Source organism: Mirounga angustirostris, unplaced genomic scaffold (genome assembly GCF_029215605.1).
Source record: "Mirounga angustirostris isolate CCGP_5_RB_7025 unplaced genomic scaffold, mMirAng1.0.hap1 SCAF_1, whole genome shotgun sequence".
NCBI classification, from domain to species: Eukaryota; Metazoa; Chordata; class Mammalia; order Carnivora; family Phocidae; genus Mirounga; species Mirounga angustirostris.
This window is the reverse complement of record NW_026991709.1, coordinates 186062094-186082439: the sequence shown is the minus strand read 5'-3', so window position 1 is coordinate 186082439 and position 20346 is coordinate 186062094. Positions and strand designations below refer to the sequence as shown.

Genomic DNA, 20346 nt, shown 5'->3' with positions numbered 1-20346 from the left:
TGAGTGGTCCAGTGGTTCATTCAAGGAACCACAGTCCGCCAACAAGGACTCATTCACAGTAATTCTGATTTTCCTTTTACGTTTTGGTAAACATGAAAGAAGATAAAATTTATAACCTCAGCCATGCATTTTAATTCCCTTCTCTCTACTATTCTTTAAGCTCTAACACTATTTTGATATTTCTCTCCTTCTTCCCCACACAATAGGGCCCAATAAAGCTATTTTAACTTTAAATGAAAAAAAATTGCAGTCCATAATAAACATTTTTATTTTCCTTGAGTCACCCCTTGCACAACTAATGCTGTGCATGCCTGATTTAGGCCACATTGGGTCTGACAATGTGAGTAAGAAAGCTATTGGCTACTTCTCAGGGCTCCCGTAGGCCTTCCTTGTTATTTCCTGGCAGAGGGGTGATTTTTACATGGCAGGCTAGTAATATGAAATAGCGATATAAGCTGTCAGAAGGGAGTTACATATTTCTTCTGTCATCTGTAGGGTCAAGGTAGCCTGAAATGTCTCAATAATTTTACAAATGAATCAACAGAAAAATCAGTGAATTCAGATCAGTCAGTTCAGTTTCCAACAGAGTAAATGAAGAGAACGTGGGAAATGGGAATGTGTCCCATGGAAAAATTAATACCCATGTAAAGTATGCTGTGGGGATTGAATGTGGGAGTACTTGGAAAACTCCTAGTTTGGTGCTTCAAAGGGGCTGAGAAGGTGGGTTCAGCTACTGATCCTTGAAGGAAGTTTAAAAAGACTGAACTTTTGAGGACAGACACATTCAATCATATTTTTGTTCGGTCTCTCTCTGGTCTGTCCTACCCTCCTCATTTCTCTCTCTCTTGTCTCCTTCCATCCTGCCCACTCACACTCTGGTTCCTTTAGCAAATAGTTACTGAGTATTTATGAGCCAATATTTTGCTAAAGATGCAGAATCTTTTCCTGTGTGCTATAGAGACCTAAAAGAATTCTCAAACCCATTGTCTTGAAACTGGAATGTTAACATCAAGGGGGAAGAAATATGGGGGAGAAATTCCACTTAACATTTTTGGAATATATGCCAGGAGTATGATAACAAAGAGGAAAAGCTGACTTCACAAACATTTCATGAGATATCTTCGTGAGATGCTAACTTGATTGAAGAGAAGCTGGCTGCCCTTCATCACGAACGGTAGAAAAAAGACTACATGTGTAGCAAGGGTCTAGCTCACTCTCCCATGGCCTTCCCATGGCCACAGGCAGAAGAGTTTTGGCATAATCCCATCTCAGGCTCTGGGAATAGTTTGGCTTCAAGATAATGCCATGCAAATTCTCTAAGTCCATGCCATAGCTCAGGTTCAGTACTGGCCCTCCAGCTTGTTGGGAGACCTTTTCTTTTCTGGAGTTCCCCATGCCTGAGGCCTCCAGTGCCTTGACTGGGAGGTATCTATCTTTCTCTAGAACCTTGAGTGTTCCATGTTCCCTACAACTCCAAGGCACCAAAGCTGGAATGCTGTTCTTTTTCCCCAGCCACATGTTGCTGTGGTCTGCTCATTTGCTGGGGCGTGTACTTCCTGTCCTGACTGCTCCCTCCTGGAACTGTTTAAAGTCTCTATTTAAATCTGTCTTAATCAGTGGCTAGTCCCTGGTGTTGGGTTTTTGCATTCCCCAAGCCTCGAGCACATAACCAATTCTCAGTTTTCATGTCAATTTTATCATTTTAAACCATCTCATAAATGCACACACCCCAAGAGAATTGAGACGTATTTACTGACCAGAAGGGTTAAGCAGAATGGCAATCGGTACCTGCAGAACCCCTGAAAAACAATCCATTCCCTTCCACTGGTTAGATATCCCGCCCCATTCAGAGTTATATGGCCCAACTTCTCTCTAAGTGACACATTCACATTTACTGTGATGGTGGGGTCCAAGCAGTTTAATAGACCATGGCATATACCCTGTTGTCAATAAACAATTTCTGTAAAAATCATTGATCTGTGAAATAAAACTTATTTTACTTATTTTATGCTACTTGAAATCACTTAATTGCTCATGTCTCTCAACCTTAAGAAACTGAAGGTGATCATAAATTTTCTATGTTTTGGTCATTTATTTAAAGACTACACTAAACACTAACACTGATTCAATGTGAATTGAACGTTCGAATGTCGCCTATGGTACCTGCTCACGTCTCTTGGATGTGGCTGTTCATGAAGGTGAAATTGGATGATTCATATAGTCTGAAAGATCTAGATGCCACTGAAAAGGTACATAAAGCCAATAAAACCTCCTAAACCGGAACCACCCAGCATGCTTCTGGGAACATTTTGAATTGTACTGGAAATCCTATTAGAAAAGAAGGAAATTATTCTATCTTGACAGCACAAATACACATACAGTAATCATAAGAATTGAGGAAGCTTATAGTAATCTCTCATGAATCCTTTATATTTCCTTCCATGTACTTCTCTGAAGATCAGTTTTTCTTTTTAGAAATTATTTTAGAAAATATGGATGGAGATTTCTCTAAAACTCCCACTCGGAGAAGAAACACTTACCCAGAATGCTTCATGTTCTGAGGCTTATCCATTCGGACAGCAAGTTTGATTTTGAGGTCTTGATCGGGGCAGTTTTTGGAGACTGTCATTTTGTGCCACTCTGACTGTTTGGGGCTGTTTGGGGTGGGATGGAGAATAACCTGTAGGGAAAAAGGACAACCATCTTAGCCAGAAAATGGAAACCTGGTCATGGGCATGTTTTTAATCAATGAGAAACTTTGCTGCTGAGAAGCTGAGTGTCTTGTCCAGCTCCCATAGCTGGCAGGCATTTAAATAAAGCAAAGCCTGGCCGCTGGACTCCAATCCAAGGCTCTGACTACCAACTGTGGTTGCCTCGTACCAAGCAGACCAGCTCGAGGACAGAAATGGTATTCTCTTGCTCTCTTCTCTCTCCCCTGGCTAATTCAGCAAAAGTCAGGATCATGGTTTCTGTGATTCTGCTTTTGCATTTTCCTAAAATTCAGAAGTCCTAACGCAACCCAGAACAGACAATGTTCACACACGATTCTCTCCCTGTAAGAAGATAGATGTATGAAAGGAAGAAATATCCTTACACATTAGGGCACCTCTCGTCCGCTCATCTTTCTACTCCTCAGGATTCCTTCTCCTGTTTCAGGAGGAGACATCCCTCAAAGGACACAGGGGAAAATGGAAGGGACTTTATGTGAGACCTACGGAAGGGAAGGGTCTTGCTGACACTCACACATTTGCACACCATTTCACCAGGACTTGACATCTCTGTCACAAAACACCCAGCTCTGTCTTGGCTTGAAAGGAAGCACACACAGCAGGAAGGATGGGCTCTTTGAAAGTGTCTTTCACTCTATGCTTCAGATATGCTACTCTCAATGTGGGTCTCCTGCTTGGTTCTCACTGCCTCCAGGGCCAGAAGCGAGGCAAAGATTTATGGATAACTCAGCACATCCCCTTCTTCATTTTGCCACCCGAGTTCTCAGGAGCCACATGGGATCCGAGGAACATGCACTCAGGCAGGAGCGAACTATCTGGAAAATCCCCTAAGCTGAGGGAACAGGCACTAAATATAGGCACAACGAAAGCTGGGCTTGCTAAGATTTGCTTTTGTGGTGGCAGCGTGCCCTGCTTTGTTGCACGTGGGCTTTGGCTCTGTTTTCACAGCATCTATTTTCTCTAGGTGCAGGGGAAGGCAGCCTCTCTCCTGGGCTGCTTGCACCTCTGCAGGGGGACGGGAGGGGCTTAGAGTCTCAGAGGCAGATACAGCCTTCCAGATGCTGTCAGCCTCACCGTCCGCCTGTAAGCCTGGCTCGTAGGGAGGGTGGGAGCCGATGGCTTCCCGCGAGGTGGCGCAATGAGAGCTCAGGAAGAGTGGGAGAGCTGGGCGGAAACACAAAATCGGCCCCCTCTGACGGGTCTTGTTTGTGCTGATTTTTCACCCCTTCTCATTCCAGGCCTGAATTCCCTCTCTCTGATGAAAGAAAATAGATCATTTTTGCTAAATGCAAAATTTGAGTCTTCTCAATGTCTTATGGCATGATTGAAATAGGAGGCCCGATTTTTTAGACTGGAGGCTGCCAAAGATTTTTTGATCATGCCCTATGCCAGTAAAATATGTTGAGCCAATAGCCCAATTTCTGTAAATATACTGCTATCGATATAAAAATATATGACCATCAATATACAAATATATAAATATCATTATTTATATGTTATATAAATATATATCATTATATTTATATTTTATATATTTATATTATATACACTTACTTTGTATTAATATATTACATTGTTACATGTAGCATAACATATACACAAATAAAGAAGTCTTAAAGATGAGCTAAAGATAAAAAGCTATATTTTTAAGTATCTTGCTAATTGTGGTGGCTTTATACTATTATTAGCCATATTTTAAGGTACCCCATATATTTAGGGCAAGGCTTACTGTTCATGATACTGGAAGTAAATCTGTAGCTCAAGTAGTCTTGTAAATCATTTCAGAATCTCTTGACTGACATCTATCCTATCTGATTACTTTGGCAGTGATTTTATCTCACGATGCGGATGACAGCACGCCTGCTTAGCAGGATGGGTGTCAGCTCCACCATTTTTGCGCTGTTTGCCAGGCTTGCAATACTAGTAGCATCCTGAGATTATAGCACTTTTGTAGTAATATTTGCAGGCCATTTATTCATTCTGTGAGGGTTAATTTCATTAAAATTCTATCATCAAATGGATCAACTGACATAAATGGTACCAGCAAAGTGTAGTATGTTGTAGGATGCTGGAGGCAAGTAAGTCAGGGTGCCGCTGGGCAACAGAGACCCTTCCCTCCCCTCAAGAGAATGCCTGTCCCTATATGTCACTCTATATGGTGTTCTATTTCCTGGGACCCCAGCTTTGGGGAGATGAAGAGAAGGACGCTGCTGATCCCAGGGAAGCTGACCCTCTTTCCTCAGCTAGTTTGGCCTGAGGGGTGAGGGGGGGTGATGTGCTGGGAACCAATGAGGAGGAGGGACTGGTAAGAGAAAGCCCAGCCAGGGCCAGAACAGCAGCAGGCAAGGCCCTGAGCCTCCTTCTGCTCCTGCCCATTTGGCAAAATCAAAGCAGGAGCAGTGCTCTGGGCACCCGGAGCTCGTTAACAGGCCTTCCACCATATGGATTCTGGGCGTGTTTCCCACTGGCAATATGGTGTCCATTCGCCGACACAAATGACCACAGCTCATTACTGGCCCCTCCACAAAGACTTCTTCTTCCACATGGTGGCTCCCCAGGGAGACTTCCTCTCCGGGGTAGATGGAGAGATGAGGTCACTGCAGTTCTCCTCCATCTTCATCTCCACCCTGCCATGTGCCTGACAGGTTGACGACTCCTTTGTATGTGTCAGCCCTGCTGAATTATTAGGGTCCTCCTGGGTGCACATGAGCCCTAAGCAGTCCAGACACCTCATCTGGACATTCCAGGCTGCTAATCAAGCACTTTGTCATCTCAGCCGAGGCCCATGTATGCTGTGCTTTGATGTGGTGATGCTGATGTGGGAACACAACCCACTCTGTGCAGCGAGCTGCATGCCAGCCAGCCCCAGCTTCTCTTTGTTACCTGGGCGCATAGGCAGGTCCTTCTGAGGGGCTGCTTTACCCTGAGGCTTTACCTGACTGATCCTCTCCAAGCCTTAGCCTATATATCCTTCTCTGCATCCACCTCAGACCCGGGGAAGGCATTCCTGACGATCAGACTGGGTTATGTCCGCTGGCTATGTGCTCCCAGGTGTTCTTTCTCTAGAGACCACTTACCACATAGCACTATAATTCCGTTTTTATGTCTATATCCCTTAAGTTTTTTGAAGTCAGAGCTTTTTGCCTGTCATTATTTCTGTTTGCTCTCTGCATGCCACAAATGATGGGACACCATGGGCTCACAATCCTATCCCATGAATAGAAGTTTGATAATATTACAGTATTTGTAAGCATGTAGAGAAACAGTCACTTATGCCTTTTGTGGAAATATCAATTGGTGTATACTCTTCAAGGGACAATTTGGTAGTATCTGTCAAAATTCAAATTTCATTCAGCAAAACGTTTTTTTTTGAAAACTATCCTACATATACACACACACACATGTGCAAAGAAATAAATTCAAGGCTATTCACTGAAGCATTGTTTATGCAGCCAAAGACTGGAAACAATCTAAATATATTATGATCCATCTATACATGGAATATTACACAGCTATGAAAACAGGAAGCACGTCAGCATGGGCTGACATGGACTAATCTCCGAATATACTGATACTTCAAGCAAAGTGCAAAGCAGTATGTATACAGTAACTTCCAGCTGTGCGCTTTCTTTCTTCTCTCTTTTCTTTCTTTCTTTCTTTCTTTCTTTCTTTCTTTCTTTCTTTCTTTCTTTCTTTCTTTCTTTCTTTCTTTCTTTCGTGGGATGTATATACATACATATGCTTGTACATGCTATGCTTGTACATGCATAGAATACTGGGTGAAGAATACACAATAAACTGAAAACAAGGTTTTTCTCTGTAAAAGATACTAGGGCAAGGTGGGAAGAATCATTCATTTTCACTAATACCCATTAAAAAAATTTTTTTTGCAGCACATGAATTATTTTTTCAATTAAAAAGTTGATTAAAAGGAAGCATAATGAATATAGAACAAACTAGATATTGTTGAATGAATGAATGTAGCACTGGGATTTTAAATGTGGCTGTGTCCTGCTAAGCTTGGGAACAATTAGAGCATAGAAATACTCCCTCAGGGATACAAGAAATTGCTTCATTTTAAAACAGAAAGCAGTCCTCGCCAGCAGCAGCGTGCGGAGGGGCCTCCAGCAGAGGGCGGCCCAGCGGGCATGTGGACCACACAGGCAGGTTCCACGGCAACTGGTGGAAAGCTTCTTTGGTAGGAAGAGTAAATTCTTTTTTTTTTAAATTTTTTTATTGTTATGTTAATCGCCATACATTACATCATTAGTTTTTGACGTAGTGTTTCATGACTCATTGTTTGTGCATAACACCCAGTGCTCCATGCAGAACGTGCCCTCTTTAATCACCAGGCTAACCCATCCTCCCACCCCCTCCCCTCCAGAACCCTCAGTTTGTTTTTCAGAGTCCATAGTCTCTCATGGTTCGTCTCCCCCTCCGATTTCCCCCCGGAAGAGTAAATTCTTATCTGGGGAAATAGGTAATGGGGCTGGAGGAGAGAATGAGTTCTTCAGAAACGAAAAACTGTATGGGGCTGTGGCAAGCCCGTGGCCTTCACCACAGCAGCAGAGCTGAGGGTTTCATTTCTGCATAGGGACAAAGTGGTACAGTGGAAATGGTCCTGGAGATGAGCCAACATCATTCCTGGCACGTTACTTGCCTCCTCTGGGCCCCAGTGCACTCATCTGGGCAGGATGAGTAATAACTAATTAGGGTTATCATGGAGCATCAGGGAGGGGGCTACACAGCGTCCTCAGGGATGGGCACACATACAGCGCCTGGGCACCACCCTCACTGGGTGGCTCTGGGGGAGCTTCCTGCCTTCCATGGGAATCTGTTTTCTCATTTATAAAATAAAAAGGTTTGACTAGCTCAGAGGGCTTAACTTTCCTGAGTGGAAACAGCTTTGAGAAGTTGGTGAATGCTTTGGACTCGTGAGTCCAGAAAAACGCACATATGCCCCTCCCCACCTCAACAGTTTGCAAACCATTTCAAGGGGTTCCTGGATTCCATGGAACCTTCTGCGGACTCAGGCTGAGCACTCCTGGACTCGCCTCTTCTAACACTAATATCCTGGTCTACATCCTAGTAATATGATTCTGGGTCAGCTCTATAGATGAAAGCCAGATCAAGTGGGCACGAAAGGACGAAAGAAGAAAGCCTGCTTACCGTGTTCTTGCTGGCCTTGTTAGGGCTGTGTGCCTATGCACTTGTTCTCACATTATTCCACTGATGACACACCAGGGGCTTAGAGAGGCTGAACGCTTGGCTGAGGTCAGACAGCTTTCGGAAGGGATTATGCAACCAACCAGTATGGAATGAAATGTATTGGGAGTCTCTGTGCTGGGGTCGGGGTATGGGGTAGTGAACGGAATAGTTTAGGGTTCTATGCCCATGGGGTTTTCGTAGTCCAGTGTGAGAGACAGAAGCCAAAATTTCTGTAAATTCTTCTTTCTTTCTCTCATTGGTGATCAAGTTTAGTGGACGGGTGGCTGGGGTAGTGAATGAAGGAAGATGGGCAGTCAGGAAGGGGCTCTCTGAGGAAGCAGCATGTATGTAAGGAAGGAGGCAGCCTTTTGAAGAGCTGGGTAGTGGGGACCGCTCCAGGCAGGGAGAAAGTCCTCCAATGCAGGAAGGAGTGGTTTATTCGGTGGACTAAGATTTGGCCCCGATACTGATGCATAGTGGATGAGGGGAAAGGTAGCAACAAAAGAGGCCGAGGAGGTGGGCAGACACCAGATCATATGCATCCTTGTAGGCGGTGCTACCGAGTTCCAATTTTATTGTAAGCACTGTGGAGTGATGGAAGCATCTGAAGCCAGTAAATCTAAGTTACATTCTGAAGAGATGGGCTGCCTGGTGCAGAGTCAATGGCTGAGAAGTAAAAAGAAATGTCTTTATTATCTCAGTGGTACTCAAAGGGACTGGTACCACACTTTGGGATGCTTCAGAAATTTGGGGGACAATTTTGGTCGACAAAATAATGGTGCTGGGCTCTGTTGGTATTGAATGGCTGGGGCCCAGGGATACTACACGTCATGCAGTGAATGAGATGTTCCTCCCCAGTGAGGAATCGTCCTGCATCTCACCCGACTTCTGAATATTCCCACCGGGTGGGAATGGAGGTGGAAAAGCCTGTTTATAACGAACTGAGTCTAGATCTTAAATCTTCTTTACATATTGTTAAAAAGAAAACCACAGGCATCAAATGGTGTTACTTGTTCCCAAACCGGTGCTCAGGATATAATCTAACTGCAGTTTCAACCCCCCCAGAAATGTAGTCTTAATGGCTCAGTCAGGAAGTTTTCGGTCAGGGCTGGTGAGTCCGCTACTTGGGCCCTCTCCATTCCCCAAAGAGAGATGGGGTCATCTGTGTGATAAGACCCCTCACTTTTCCCCCTAAAGGAAAGCCACCTTGCCTAAAACAATCCTTTTCTTCTGGTGGTAATTTCTTCCCCCTCATCCTTCTGCAGAAACCTTGGTTTTCATACATCTTCTTGGCGCTCCCTCTACTTGCAGATGGGATCCTGCCTGATTCATGGATCATTTAATAAGCCAATTAGATCTTTAAACTTCACTACATTGAATTTTTGTAATTTGGAACAATATACACTCAAAGTATTTTTGGCACTTTTCCAGGGAAATTGAGGAAACCGTGTTACCAAGACTTGTGGGCGGTTTGAAGAAATCAGTTTACTGACATTTAAGCTTCGGAGCTTCTCCCTTCCATGGCGGGTTTTGTCGCTGTGACCTTCAGAGTGGTCCCCTATGTCGGAACAAGGACAGCGTTCCTTCTTTAGGTCTTCTAGTGCAGTTGTGCCTGAATCTTTACATTTTGAAGTTATTTTATTATTAATTAATTCCCTTTTATTTCTTCTTCATATTATGTCATTGTACTGATTTTTAAATTGTTAGGTGGGTCTGCTTGTTAAATTATTCCAAGAATTTCACTGCAGGATGGGAAGGGCTATTGCAACTCTTTGCTCTACAGGGTGTCTGGGTCTGAGGGTGCAGAGAACCCCTGCTGTATCTTCTGCAGGGTGCACTATTGGTAGCCCAGATTTAAGAGGAGAAATGGAGGGTGGAGAGATTGAGGGACTTGCCCAAGGTCACACAGTCAATGGAGATTAGAGCTTGTGGATTCAAACCCAAAGCTGGACCTTTCAGTACTTGGCAGTGCTGCCTCTTGGGACCTGGGGACACAGCTCTCTGGAGCTCCTTGTGATGGGCAGCGCTTACCCGTCCGAGCTCCTTGTCCTCCAAGGCCAGGACCCCTGTGCTCTCTGTGAACAGTTTCACCTTCACAGCTGGCAGTGCGTGGGTCGTCGAGAAGTCACCCTGGGTGCCCCAGCTGCGGACAGAATCAGAAAGGTCAGTGCGGAGCCCTCTGCCTTGACAATGCTAAATGCAGCTGCCTTCCTCCCGAGTAGGGGGAATGCAGGGTTAACCCAAGGCAGCATTGGCTGTCACATCCCCCTCCCCTTGCCTCCCCTCCAAAGCTGCTGGAGTGATAAAAAGTGTTAATTAACTTGTTAGGCAAATGCAAGACAGATGCTCAGAAAGTTGCCACGGGTCTTCACAGAGCACTACCAGGAATCACTTGGAATTAGTATGGAATCGAGTTGTCGAGAACTCTTCCTCGTGCATTTGCTATCCTTACAAACTATTTCAGGGTCACCACGAATATTTCCTTGTATCCTTTGAATCCCTAGTTCTTGGAAACTGCAGTTCTAGATTTTGAGATAGGGCTTCATTTGGTCAGAGCCAACATCCAACTTTAAAATGCGTTTTACAATGAATCATGGAACACTACATCAAAAACTAATGATGTAATGTATGGTGATTAACATAACATAATAATAAAAAAACAAAACAAAAAATAAAATATGTTTTAAAATACGTCAGTCGTTTTGGGGAGGCGGGGGGCCCCATTTCCTCTGGCATTCAAAGATGAGTTGAATAGAGTAATGGACGGAGCTCAAAGGAGTGGAAGGTAGAAGGAGGAGAAGTGGGAAATGCCCTTTCCTACTTGTCTGTGGAAATCTGAGTCTTAGATCTCCTCAGAGCAGAGCCTGGCTTAACCAGCTTCCGGGTGGGGTGCTAGCCGGGGTGGACACGAGCCACCGATGGGTCCCTCAGACAGGGCCTTTTCCTCTACTCATCATTGTTATCACAGAGCCCTACCATCCGTTCTGTACCTACAGTCAGTGCGATCTTCCAGAAGTGTCCACTGGATTGCACTGAGCCCCCAGGGTGCAATCCAGACCCACTGCGTGTAGTCTCCCACTCGTCTGCTCCTAACTATGCCACCTCAGGGCCCCTGCATGCATGCTTCCCTCTGTTGGCAATGCTTCTCCCCACCTGGCTACCTCTTCAGAGCTCAGCTTCAATAACACTTTCCCATCCCTGGTCTCCCAGTCTAAATGTGGTCTGGTGTTAAATTCTCTGGAACATACTGTTTAATGTTCTGTCCTAGCAATCACTGGATTTGTAATTACTTATTTCTGTGTGATTATTCAATAGCTGAATCCTCTGACTGGATATTTTTTGCTTATGTTGCATACTTAGCATAGTGCTTAGCACATAGAAGACACTTAAGAAATATTTGGTGAATAAATAAGTGATGCCAAATATACATTCTTTTACAGAACTAGGAAACAGGATAGATATAATTTTGTATAGAGGTTTTTTTTTTTTTCATTTAGCCTTATATGATGGCCAACATCCATACTGTAAAATATACATTATAATATTATTTTTAATGACCCTATAATATAATTCCTTATAGGTACATCATAATTTATTTAACCATTGTTCTATTATTGAGATGGGGCTGGACATGACTTTTTAAACTTCATCTTTGATTATTTCCTTGGGAAATATCAATAAACATTATACTGCTCTTAAAATGCTGCAGGAATTCTGCTCATCAATGAACAAAGTCTTGGGATACCGATTCCCAAAAAACTTTCCACAAAGGTGGCAACCATCGTCCCAGCATCTGGGAATGAGCGCGAATCACAGTGCTTCTTGCCTTCAAGGGATGCCCCTATTCACTTTTTCTTCTGGCTTACTTTGTCTTTGGTGTTTTCATGGGCATTTGTTTGACTAATAGCATGCTTGAATGTATTACTCTGCTTGTTGGTTGTATTTCTACTTCTGTGAATGATAGAAATGAATTCTAGTCTCCATGTTGCACTCAAATAAATCCTGTTGACTAAACTCAAAGGCATGAGGAATCTAGAGAAAGTTGACAAGATAGCACCAGAAAAGTGGAGGTAAGGAGGAGCCCAGATTGGAAGCCAAGGGATAAAAAGTCATTGAGGAAAACCCAATAGTCATGACTGAGAAAGGGAGAAGATATGCAAAAAGACAGAACAAGAAGCAACAGGTTCCAAACACAACAGCACAATGTTAGATGTACAGATAGAAGCTCCTAATTTTGGTCACCAGCTACTGCAGAAAACTCCTAAGACAGGGAATCAATTTATTAGCAAAAGCAACATGACAAAGTATAGGGTTTTGAATCAGACACCTTTACTTCAAATTCTGGTTAGTCACTTATGAACGGTAGGACTTGGGGCAAGTAATTAATGTCCCTGTACCTCAGTGTGCTCAGCTCTAAAATTTCAGAGTAGTGACATAATAAAGATAAATAAAAATAAGATAAAGATAAATAAATAAAAGGATAAAAAATAAAAAGTAAATAGTAACAGGCTTGAAAGAGCATGAGAACCCAACAAAATTTGGCTACCTTCTCTCCCCCAAATAAGGATATGTAAGATATATTCTAGTAACTGTGATGATCACTTCTATTTTGTGTTATCCATTCAACACGTATTAAGAATCTATGACATTGCCTTCCTACTACACAGTGTAAGTAGTAAAATAGTTATCATCCCCATTTCACAGATAAGAAAACTGAGAAGAAACTCAAGATCTTGTCCGTTTTACTCCCGTGAATTTTGACCAAGCTGGCTAGAACCCAAATCCCTTAATTCCCATGTTACAGCTTTCCCTGCTAATACTGTCATAATTATCAATAACAAGCATTATTAATAATTAGCAATATTGGCAAAAACCATGATCATTCATTTATTCTTTGTGATGAATTGTGCTATTAATCTCTTTGGGCATTTATCATGATTGGTCATGGAGATGAGGAAGATTCCTTCTGGAAATCAAAAGAGTTCTGGAATGAGATGCATTAACACCAAGCCACAAAGAGGCCTTGATTTCAGTGCCCCCCGGGGCCCCCCCACACTGTATCTCTATGATACTGTTGTTGGAACTGGTTTGCTGCTACCCAAGGATGCTCAGCTCATCAGGCATTCAACGTGACTCAGACTGTAGGGCAGAGTGAGCCCTCCACCCTGTCAGTTGGATGCAATTCAAGCTACTGGAGGCTGCCCTGACCACCCAGTCCATTTGGACACTGAGTGGCTTTTCCTTTCCCCCAGATCTGCAGCTGTGCTTTTGGCTTCCCACCATGACCCTTGGCTCACCTCAAGTTTTTAGGTCACTGCTGAATCCCAATTTATCCATCAGATTTCAAAATGGCAGGCTGGCCCAGTGAAGCAGGCAAAAAGAGAAAAGTCTCCAGTCTAATCAGGTTGGGCTATGTCATTTCAAGGCCTGTGCAAAATGAAAATGTGGGGCTTCTTCTTCAAAAAGCAGGAGAAAGTGCTACTAAGGGTACTGAAATATAGAGTCTTTCTCTTTTTCAGAGTAGTTCTGCTCAAATGCATGCTCCATTGTTCCATCAAACTTCACTTAACAAACAGGGTGAAGGGTAAAATAATTAAGAATTTCAAGATGGCAATGCAGAGCATTAAACCAAACAGAGGTCTGAGCGTAGGACCTGTGTAGTTGCATGAGTCATAAGCTCACAAATAAGGATCTGGGTTCAATGACACCCAGTCTGTTTAGCTGGGACTGAGGATGGGTGATGCAGTGGAAATGGGCTGTCACTGGTGTTGACATGAAACTTCACCCTTCACTGTAGTCCTTGGACTTTGTAAAAGAACGACTCCTGACTTCTTTTTGTAGATGCTTCCTATTCGTAGAAGACCCAGGGAGATTTAATTATAAGTACTGTTTCCTGTCCCTTTCCCCTTTGAAAAAAAAAAAAGTCATGGAAATGTCCACTCTGTCTTTTTCCAGCCACAGAGAGACCTGACTATCTTTACAACAAACAGCTAATATTTATTCAGAGATTACTATGTGCTAGGCACAAATTCCTCCCTCAAAAGTGTCACTCAGACATACATGCATTTCATTTTTTTACGTCCTCTTGGCCATCCTGTGAAAAGCTTATAATGGTTACTCTCACAGTTACAGACAAGACAGACTCAGACAGGCTATAATGTGTCCAGGATCACACACAGGGAGCAAATGGCAGTCTGATTTCATGACCCAAACTCAACCATGGCACCATATGGCCTTCCTTTCACGTTCCACCAACTCACTGCTCTGTGTCTTGATCCAGTTAAATCAGTTATGTTTGTAACTGTACTTTTGCCAAGCCTTGGCCTTTTGGTGGGGCCACACATCATTCAATGAATCTATTTCTCAATGTTGCATTCTTCTCTGCTCATTTCTTTTGCTTTGCTGTGCACTGAGACTGTGGTTATTAAGGTGGATACTTCTTCTTAAAAGTTCCCCAGAACTGAAATACAATTGTAGTTTGATTTGAGAAGACCAGAGGTTGATAATATTTATTGCAAGCAGCAGTTGGAGAGGTTAACAAACTTCTCTCTGAACGCAGGTAGATAAAGTGGGTGAGGTCTCCCTTTTGTGTGACCTCATCATATCTGCCACTATAATCACACCATAGAGCTAGCTCACAGAAAAGCTAAAAATAGTCACCAATTAGCAAGTGCTTAAATTTTGCCATCCCGGGCTGAGGGCTTTTCATGGATTATCTCGTTTAATCCTTCTGACTGCTCTTATGAGGTATATTCTGTTATTATCCCCATTTTAAAATGGAGAAACTAGGACTTGGGGAGGTTAAGTAACTGGACCAGGGTTTCAGACTCTCACAGAGCCATGCTTTAAACGCCTAGGGTTTTTGACTGCAGAGCCCATGCATGAAACCATAGAGCTTCACTGCCTCTCAGTAACACATAACACTGTATCATAGTGTAGTCTGACAATTATCTGTGTGTGTATCTAGCTCTCTCTCTAGATAATGTACGCCTTGGGAGCAGGGAGCATGGCATAATTTATTATATTTAATTAATCTCCTGCACCAAGCACAGGACCTGGCACACAACAAATACTTACTTAATGACTAGGAAGAAGTGACAAATTCAGAATAATCATGTCACCAAATTCAGGGGATTATGGGGAGATGTGATATTTGGGATAGCCAAGGGTCTGACTGCCTCCTTTGAGCAAAACTGAGACCTTTATATCCTTAGAGATAAGATGATTTTTAGGAGCACAGCAACTCTCTGCAGTGCACACTGAGGCTGGCAGCATGCAGTGGAGACCCAGCGTACCAAGGACAGTTAACTTATGAGGCCAAGGGCTGGCAGCAATGTGAATGTCAATGGTATAATGCTGGAAAGTGCCACCAAGTTATAAAATGGACTATTATCGTCACTTCTGGTCTTTCCAGCCATCAGCACATAAACATAGACTCTAGAAATGCAATCACTCAGAGTGGCACCTCCAAATATAAAGCAACGTATATTGACACATGTGAGTCCATTCCAAACCAGTACCTTTTACAAGAGGGTGGGGAATAAACATAGGAACAGTCCAGGTCTCTGTGGCACTGGGTGAAACTGACTTCTACTGCTCTAGGGATCGTACCTCTAATTAGCCCTTCATTTCTTTCTTCATTTAGAAAATAATTCCTGCATGTCCCACCATGTGCAAGTCACTGTGTTAGGAGCTGCTGTGGATCCAAAAGGTGAAAGAGACATCAGTACTTAGGGATATTGTGTTTTACCTGGAGAGATGTCAGATGCAGAAATGATAACACTTATTAGAGTGAGTTTGAGCCTTGACTTTCACACCTTTAACTGGGGATAAGGATAATACTGACCCCAGAGGATTGATGGACAAATAAATAGGAGATAAGCTATTGTATATACACTGTTCAACTCAATACCCAGCACATGGAAAACACTAAAAAGTTATGTCTTTCACTGTAGGTTTATAAACCAGGGGTTGGTAAACTATGTCCCAGGGGCCAAGTCTGACCAAATACCTGCTTACGTATAGCTGATGAGCTAGGAATGGTTTTTCCATTTTTAAATGACTGAAAATAATCAAAAGAAGAATGTTTTGTGGCACAAGAAAATTACATGAAATTCAAATTTTAATGCCCATCAATAAAGTTTTATTAGGAAACAGCTATGTTCACCCCTTTACATACCGCCCATGCTGCTTTTGCACTTCAAAGGCAGAGCAGAGTAGTTACGACAGAGACCATCTGGCCAACAAGCCTAAATTATTTACTTTCTGGTCTGTTATAGAAAGAGCATGCTGACCCCTGATAGACAAAGTGAAATCGCTGGTTCAATCTAATGGGAATACTTTTATTTTCATTAGCAGATCAGAAGGAAGTATGCTCACTGGAGCAGATCCATGAAGATAAACTGTAAACATGCACTTACAAGGACAGCTCAGCCCATGATGATTCGATTTGCTGCTCTAAATTCTTCATGGAGCCCTCTCCAGCACTCTCGGTGTATTGGAAAATCGGGGATTGTGTATCATAGCATTTCAGACACGTGGTGCCCAAATGCTGCTTCCAGATCCACTTGAGCTGGCTGACTCATTTAATCACACTACATCATTATTAATATCAAATAGTAAACATAAGTAGCAGATAATTCATATTTTGGGGGGGGCGGAGATGATTTTTTAAAGTCACAGCACATTATTTCTCCAAACCCATCCCACAGTGCCACTGCTTTGAAAGTGAGCACTTTGATCTGGGGAAGAAAATAAGGGAGAGGAATATGCTTGGGTGGAGGGAAGGAGAAAGCCACTGCAAAGCAACCTTCTACTGTGTGTTTGGAGAGCATCTGCTTCATCACAGTCACATCTCTGTTTACTATTTAAAGCCTCTTATTTGCGGAAGCCTCCTCAGACCATATGTTATCAACAAATGTTGCTAATCAAATACACACAGTAATTTTCATTAGAATTTCCTCCACCCCCCTCCCCCCATGAACAAAAAACAACATTTGCCACAAAGGGAATATACCTCCCAAAATGACAGTAAACATCCACCACAAACCTTTGACAACAGAGTGATATTTACAAATGCATATGTGAATAAGCCAAGACAACACATCCACTTTAGGCAAATAAGGACCCTTGGAGAATTGGATTTTGTGCAGGTTGGTCTTGGGGGATGATGTCATTAGTTGCCATGGCAATGCTCAGCATAAGGCCATAATTCATGCCACGGAGACAGGATTTGCATTTATTCAAGGTATATGGCTCATGTGAGCTGGGTGTTAAATTGGTGTGGTTCTTAAAATTAACTGTGAGCTTTAACAAGGGAGAATTGTCATTTCAGGGAATGAAAGTGCCTTGGTCCTGTTGCTAAGAGGGAAAGTTAATAATTGCCTGGAGACAACTGCATTAAAATCTTCTGGCCTGCCTTTCAGGCAGACTGCATGATATTCTATGCCAAGCGAATCAATTGTGCCATCACGGTGTGTCTCATGGAAACTAATTGATAGGATGTGATTCGGGACCTTTAATGTACCAGAAAAGCTAAACTACCTCTTATCTACATAAATGAGGCATTTGCTCTGTAGAAATTGGGGTTGTCTGCGAGGCGGAGACGTGAAGGCTCTGGTTCGCCTACTTGACATTTCCACTGGAATGTCTCCTCTCCAGGAATCTGAAATCAAATGTATCCAAACCTCAGCTTTAGCTTTCTCTCCTCACATCTGCTCCTCTACGGCTTCCCCGGCTTAGCCAAAGGAACTGCCAGTCACCCGGACTTCACTCTTGTTTTCTCCTCTTCACCCCTTGTCCACTTCATCATCAGGTCTTTCATACCTCCTACATTTATCACACATTGCTATAGAGGAAAATAAACCAGAAGGAGGGAGGTTGGAAGTGCCAGGAGGAGGGTGGGCCAGTGGGATATCAGCAGATGTGATGGAAGCGGAGGCTTGCAATGTGCTTGCGTGGTGGGGCTTACCCTCCAGTGCTTCTGTCATCACCAGAAGCAGTAGCTGTTATTGCTCCAGCCTGCATCCAAGATGCAGGAACAGGCCTGAGCCCAATCCACAGTGAGGAGCCAAGACCAACCAGACCCACATCTTGAAGCAGAGCCACCCAGCTGAGCCTGGCATGAATCAGCCAAGCCCCAACGATGTGCAGATGAGTGAAGGAAATAAATGACTATGGTTTTAAGCCATTGAGTTTTCAGACAGTTTGTTACAGAGCAATAGCCAACTGATACAGTGCCTCTGTTTGGTACTTAATCACATCATCCTGGTTCCACTCTATGTCCTATAGTCTGGTCTAGAGTCGTCAGGTAGAATAGCATATCCTGGAGAACCCAGATGTATCTTATAGTCCTTTCATATGATTAAAAAGTCTATTGCAGTCATTCAATAAACACCTGCCTAATGACCTTGCTGCCTTGGAAAAAAAATAGTTCCCAGCTCATACGTCTTCAGAAAACAGCCTCCCTGTTTGCCAGTCTCTCCACAGTATGAGAACTGGACTGAGGCCTGATTGTGCTGGCTGAAGGCTGCCAAAAGCACGGTCCAGGTCCCCTAATGAGCAAGAGTGTCAATACCTCCCAAGACCAAGGCAGGCAGCCAATGTCTCTCAAACCACTTGCGGTCAAGTGCTCCCAGAGGAAGCCCTCGCCACATCAAAGGTGCCCCCGCTCGAGCCTCCCACATGGAAAGCAATAACCACGAAGCCAACCTCAGCAGCAGTTGAGTGCCCCCAGCATTTGTGGCTCTGACTGAGTGGGCACCCAAGCTGCGGTGGGCACACACAGGCAGCACTTGAGGGGTTCAGGCAGAGCCATTCAGAGGTTTGGCTGTCCTCCATGCAGCCAGCCCCATCCTGTGAGACCTCCCAGGTGCCTTTGATGGAGGGGATTATGGGAACTGTTGTTGGTTTTGCTTTCATGGGCTGGGTTCTCATCATGCCACAGAGAAGGATCCCTGAGGACACTGTTGTGAGCCATGCTTGTCTCTTCCTCTGGGACTGGCTTGTGGTTTTGTTCTTTTTTTTCTCTGTTTAACATTTATGAGAAACCACTGGGAGTGGTCATGAATGCCAGGAGTCTCAAAGGGAAATGGTGAATGGGCCAGTTGGCCAAATGCCCCTCAGTATGGACTGAAGGCTGAAAGCATTGGGGAAATTGCTCTTGAAGCCAAAGGTATGGCATTGGCCCAATCTGGAGCCAGAGAAGTCCTTCAAAAATGACAAATCCGAGTTGTAGAGAACTATCACCACTGCTCAAGCCATCTTGATCATCTCTACCAATACCATCTCAGTAGAGTGAAAATACCACCTATATTCGCAGTCAAATTTGGCTCTCCTTGCATTGGCCACCAGGGTCCTCCACAAAGCCTAGCTATTCTTACTTTGGGATTCCCACCCACATAATGTTAAACATGCTAAAGGTACTCTAAACCATGTTGTAAAAAATGTATAAAAAACTGGATGAAAGTTGAATTGCAGTCAACTAATTAAAAGACATTTAATTCAATATTATTTTTGATTTTGCAGTTATCTTTATTTAAGAATTAATCCATTTCCTTTTGAGCTTTCGATAGTTTCTTAGGCTCTTGAACACTATTTGGGCCCAGGCACTGTACCTACTTGAGTCTAGTGAATAAGGCCAGATGTCTTGGGCCCAGATGTAACTAAAATGTCATGACTGGCACTGGTTTCATTCTGAAATAATAAATTTGAAGGCTCACCAATTGATAAGAGCCAGAATTAACTATAATTTCCTTCAATTCTAACTTGCACACATTCCTAATAAAAATCTGTTTTATATCCTCTGTCCAGGTAAAGTAAATGGACAGATATTTCTGCCACGCATTTCCAGCTATAAGGTCTGTGTACTCTCCTTGTCTCAGTACTAGGGAGACATAAACTTATAGGAGAGTGCTCAACCAAGCGTACCTGGAATGCCCAATGCGAGGGCCCATCATTTCAGCTCGGGACTAAGTCTTCTCATTTGCTATGGATTTGACAGTAACAAAACTTGTCTTCTTTAACTCCCCGAGTGGATAACGGTTGTAAAAACCTTTTAATGCTTCTAAGGCCCTTACAAGTGTTACTTATCTTTTCAGTGGAGACTTTTTTTTTTGGTCCTTCCTGCATCTTCCCTTCCTTGTTTAGAGATGTGTGCAAGGCATACAATGAAATCCATTTGGAACTCGTCAGATTCTGAGTGCCCCTTGATTCCTGCTGCTCCCGCTTGTCAGGTGCTTAGCTTTGCTTTTTATAGTTTCCACCTCATTTAGGCTCAGTGCTTAGAAAGTTGAGTGGCAGAAAACGAAGCCAGGTGCAGCTTCTGAGAGAAATCTGAAGGTAATGAGGTTAGAAATGTGGGCTTTACAGTTGTATGGACTGGTGTGAATCCTGGCTCCACCTCTGAGGA

General features: G+C 43.4%; 1 protein-coding gene across 7 annotated transcripts in view; it reads right to left on the bottom strand.

Annotated features, from left to right (window-relative positions):
• The window catches only part of CADPS (calcium dependent secretion activator), a 484463-nt gene that overhangs the window by 175647 nt on the left and 288470 nt on the right, over positions 1–20346 (bottom strand). For all 7 annotated transcript variants that reach the window (XM_064576385.1, XM_064576381.1, XM_064576395.1 and 4 more), the window contains 2 exons: positions 9969–10080; positions 2541–2680 (listed from right to left, as the gene is read on the bottom strand). In XM_064576385.1, coding sequence (XP_064432455.1) covers positions 2541–2680; positions 9969–10080 — 252 coding nt within the window. The remainder of the gene's footprint in view (positions 1–2540; positions 2681–9968; positions 10081–20346) is intronic.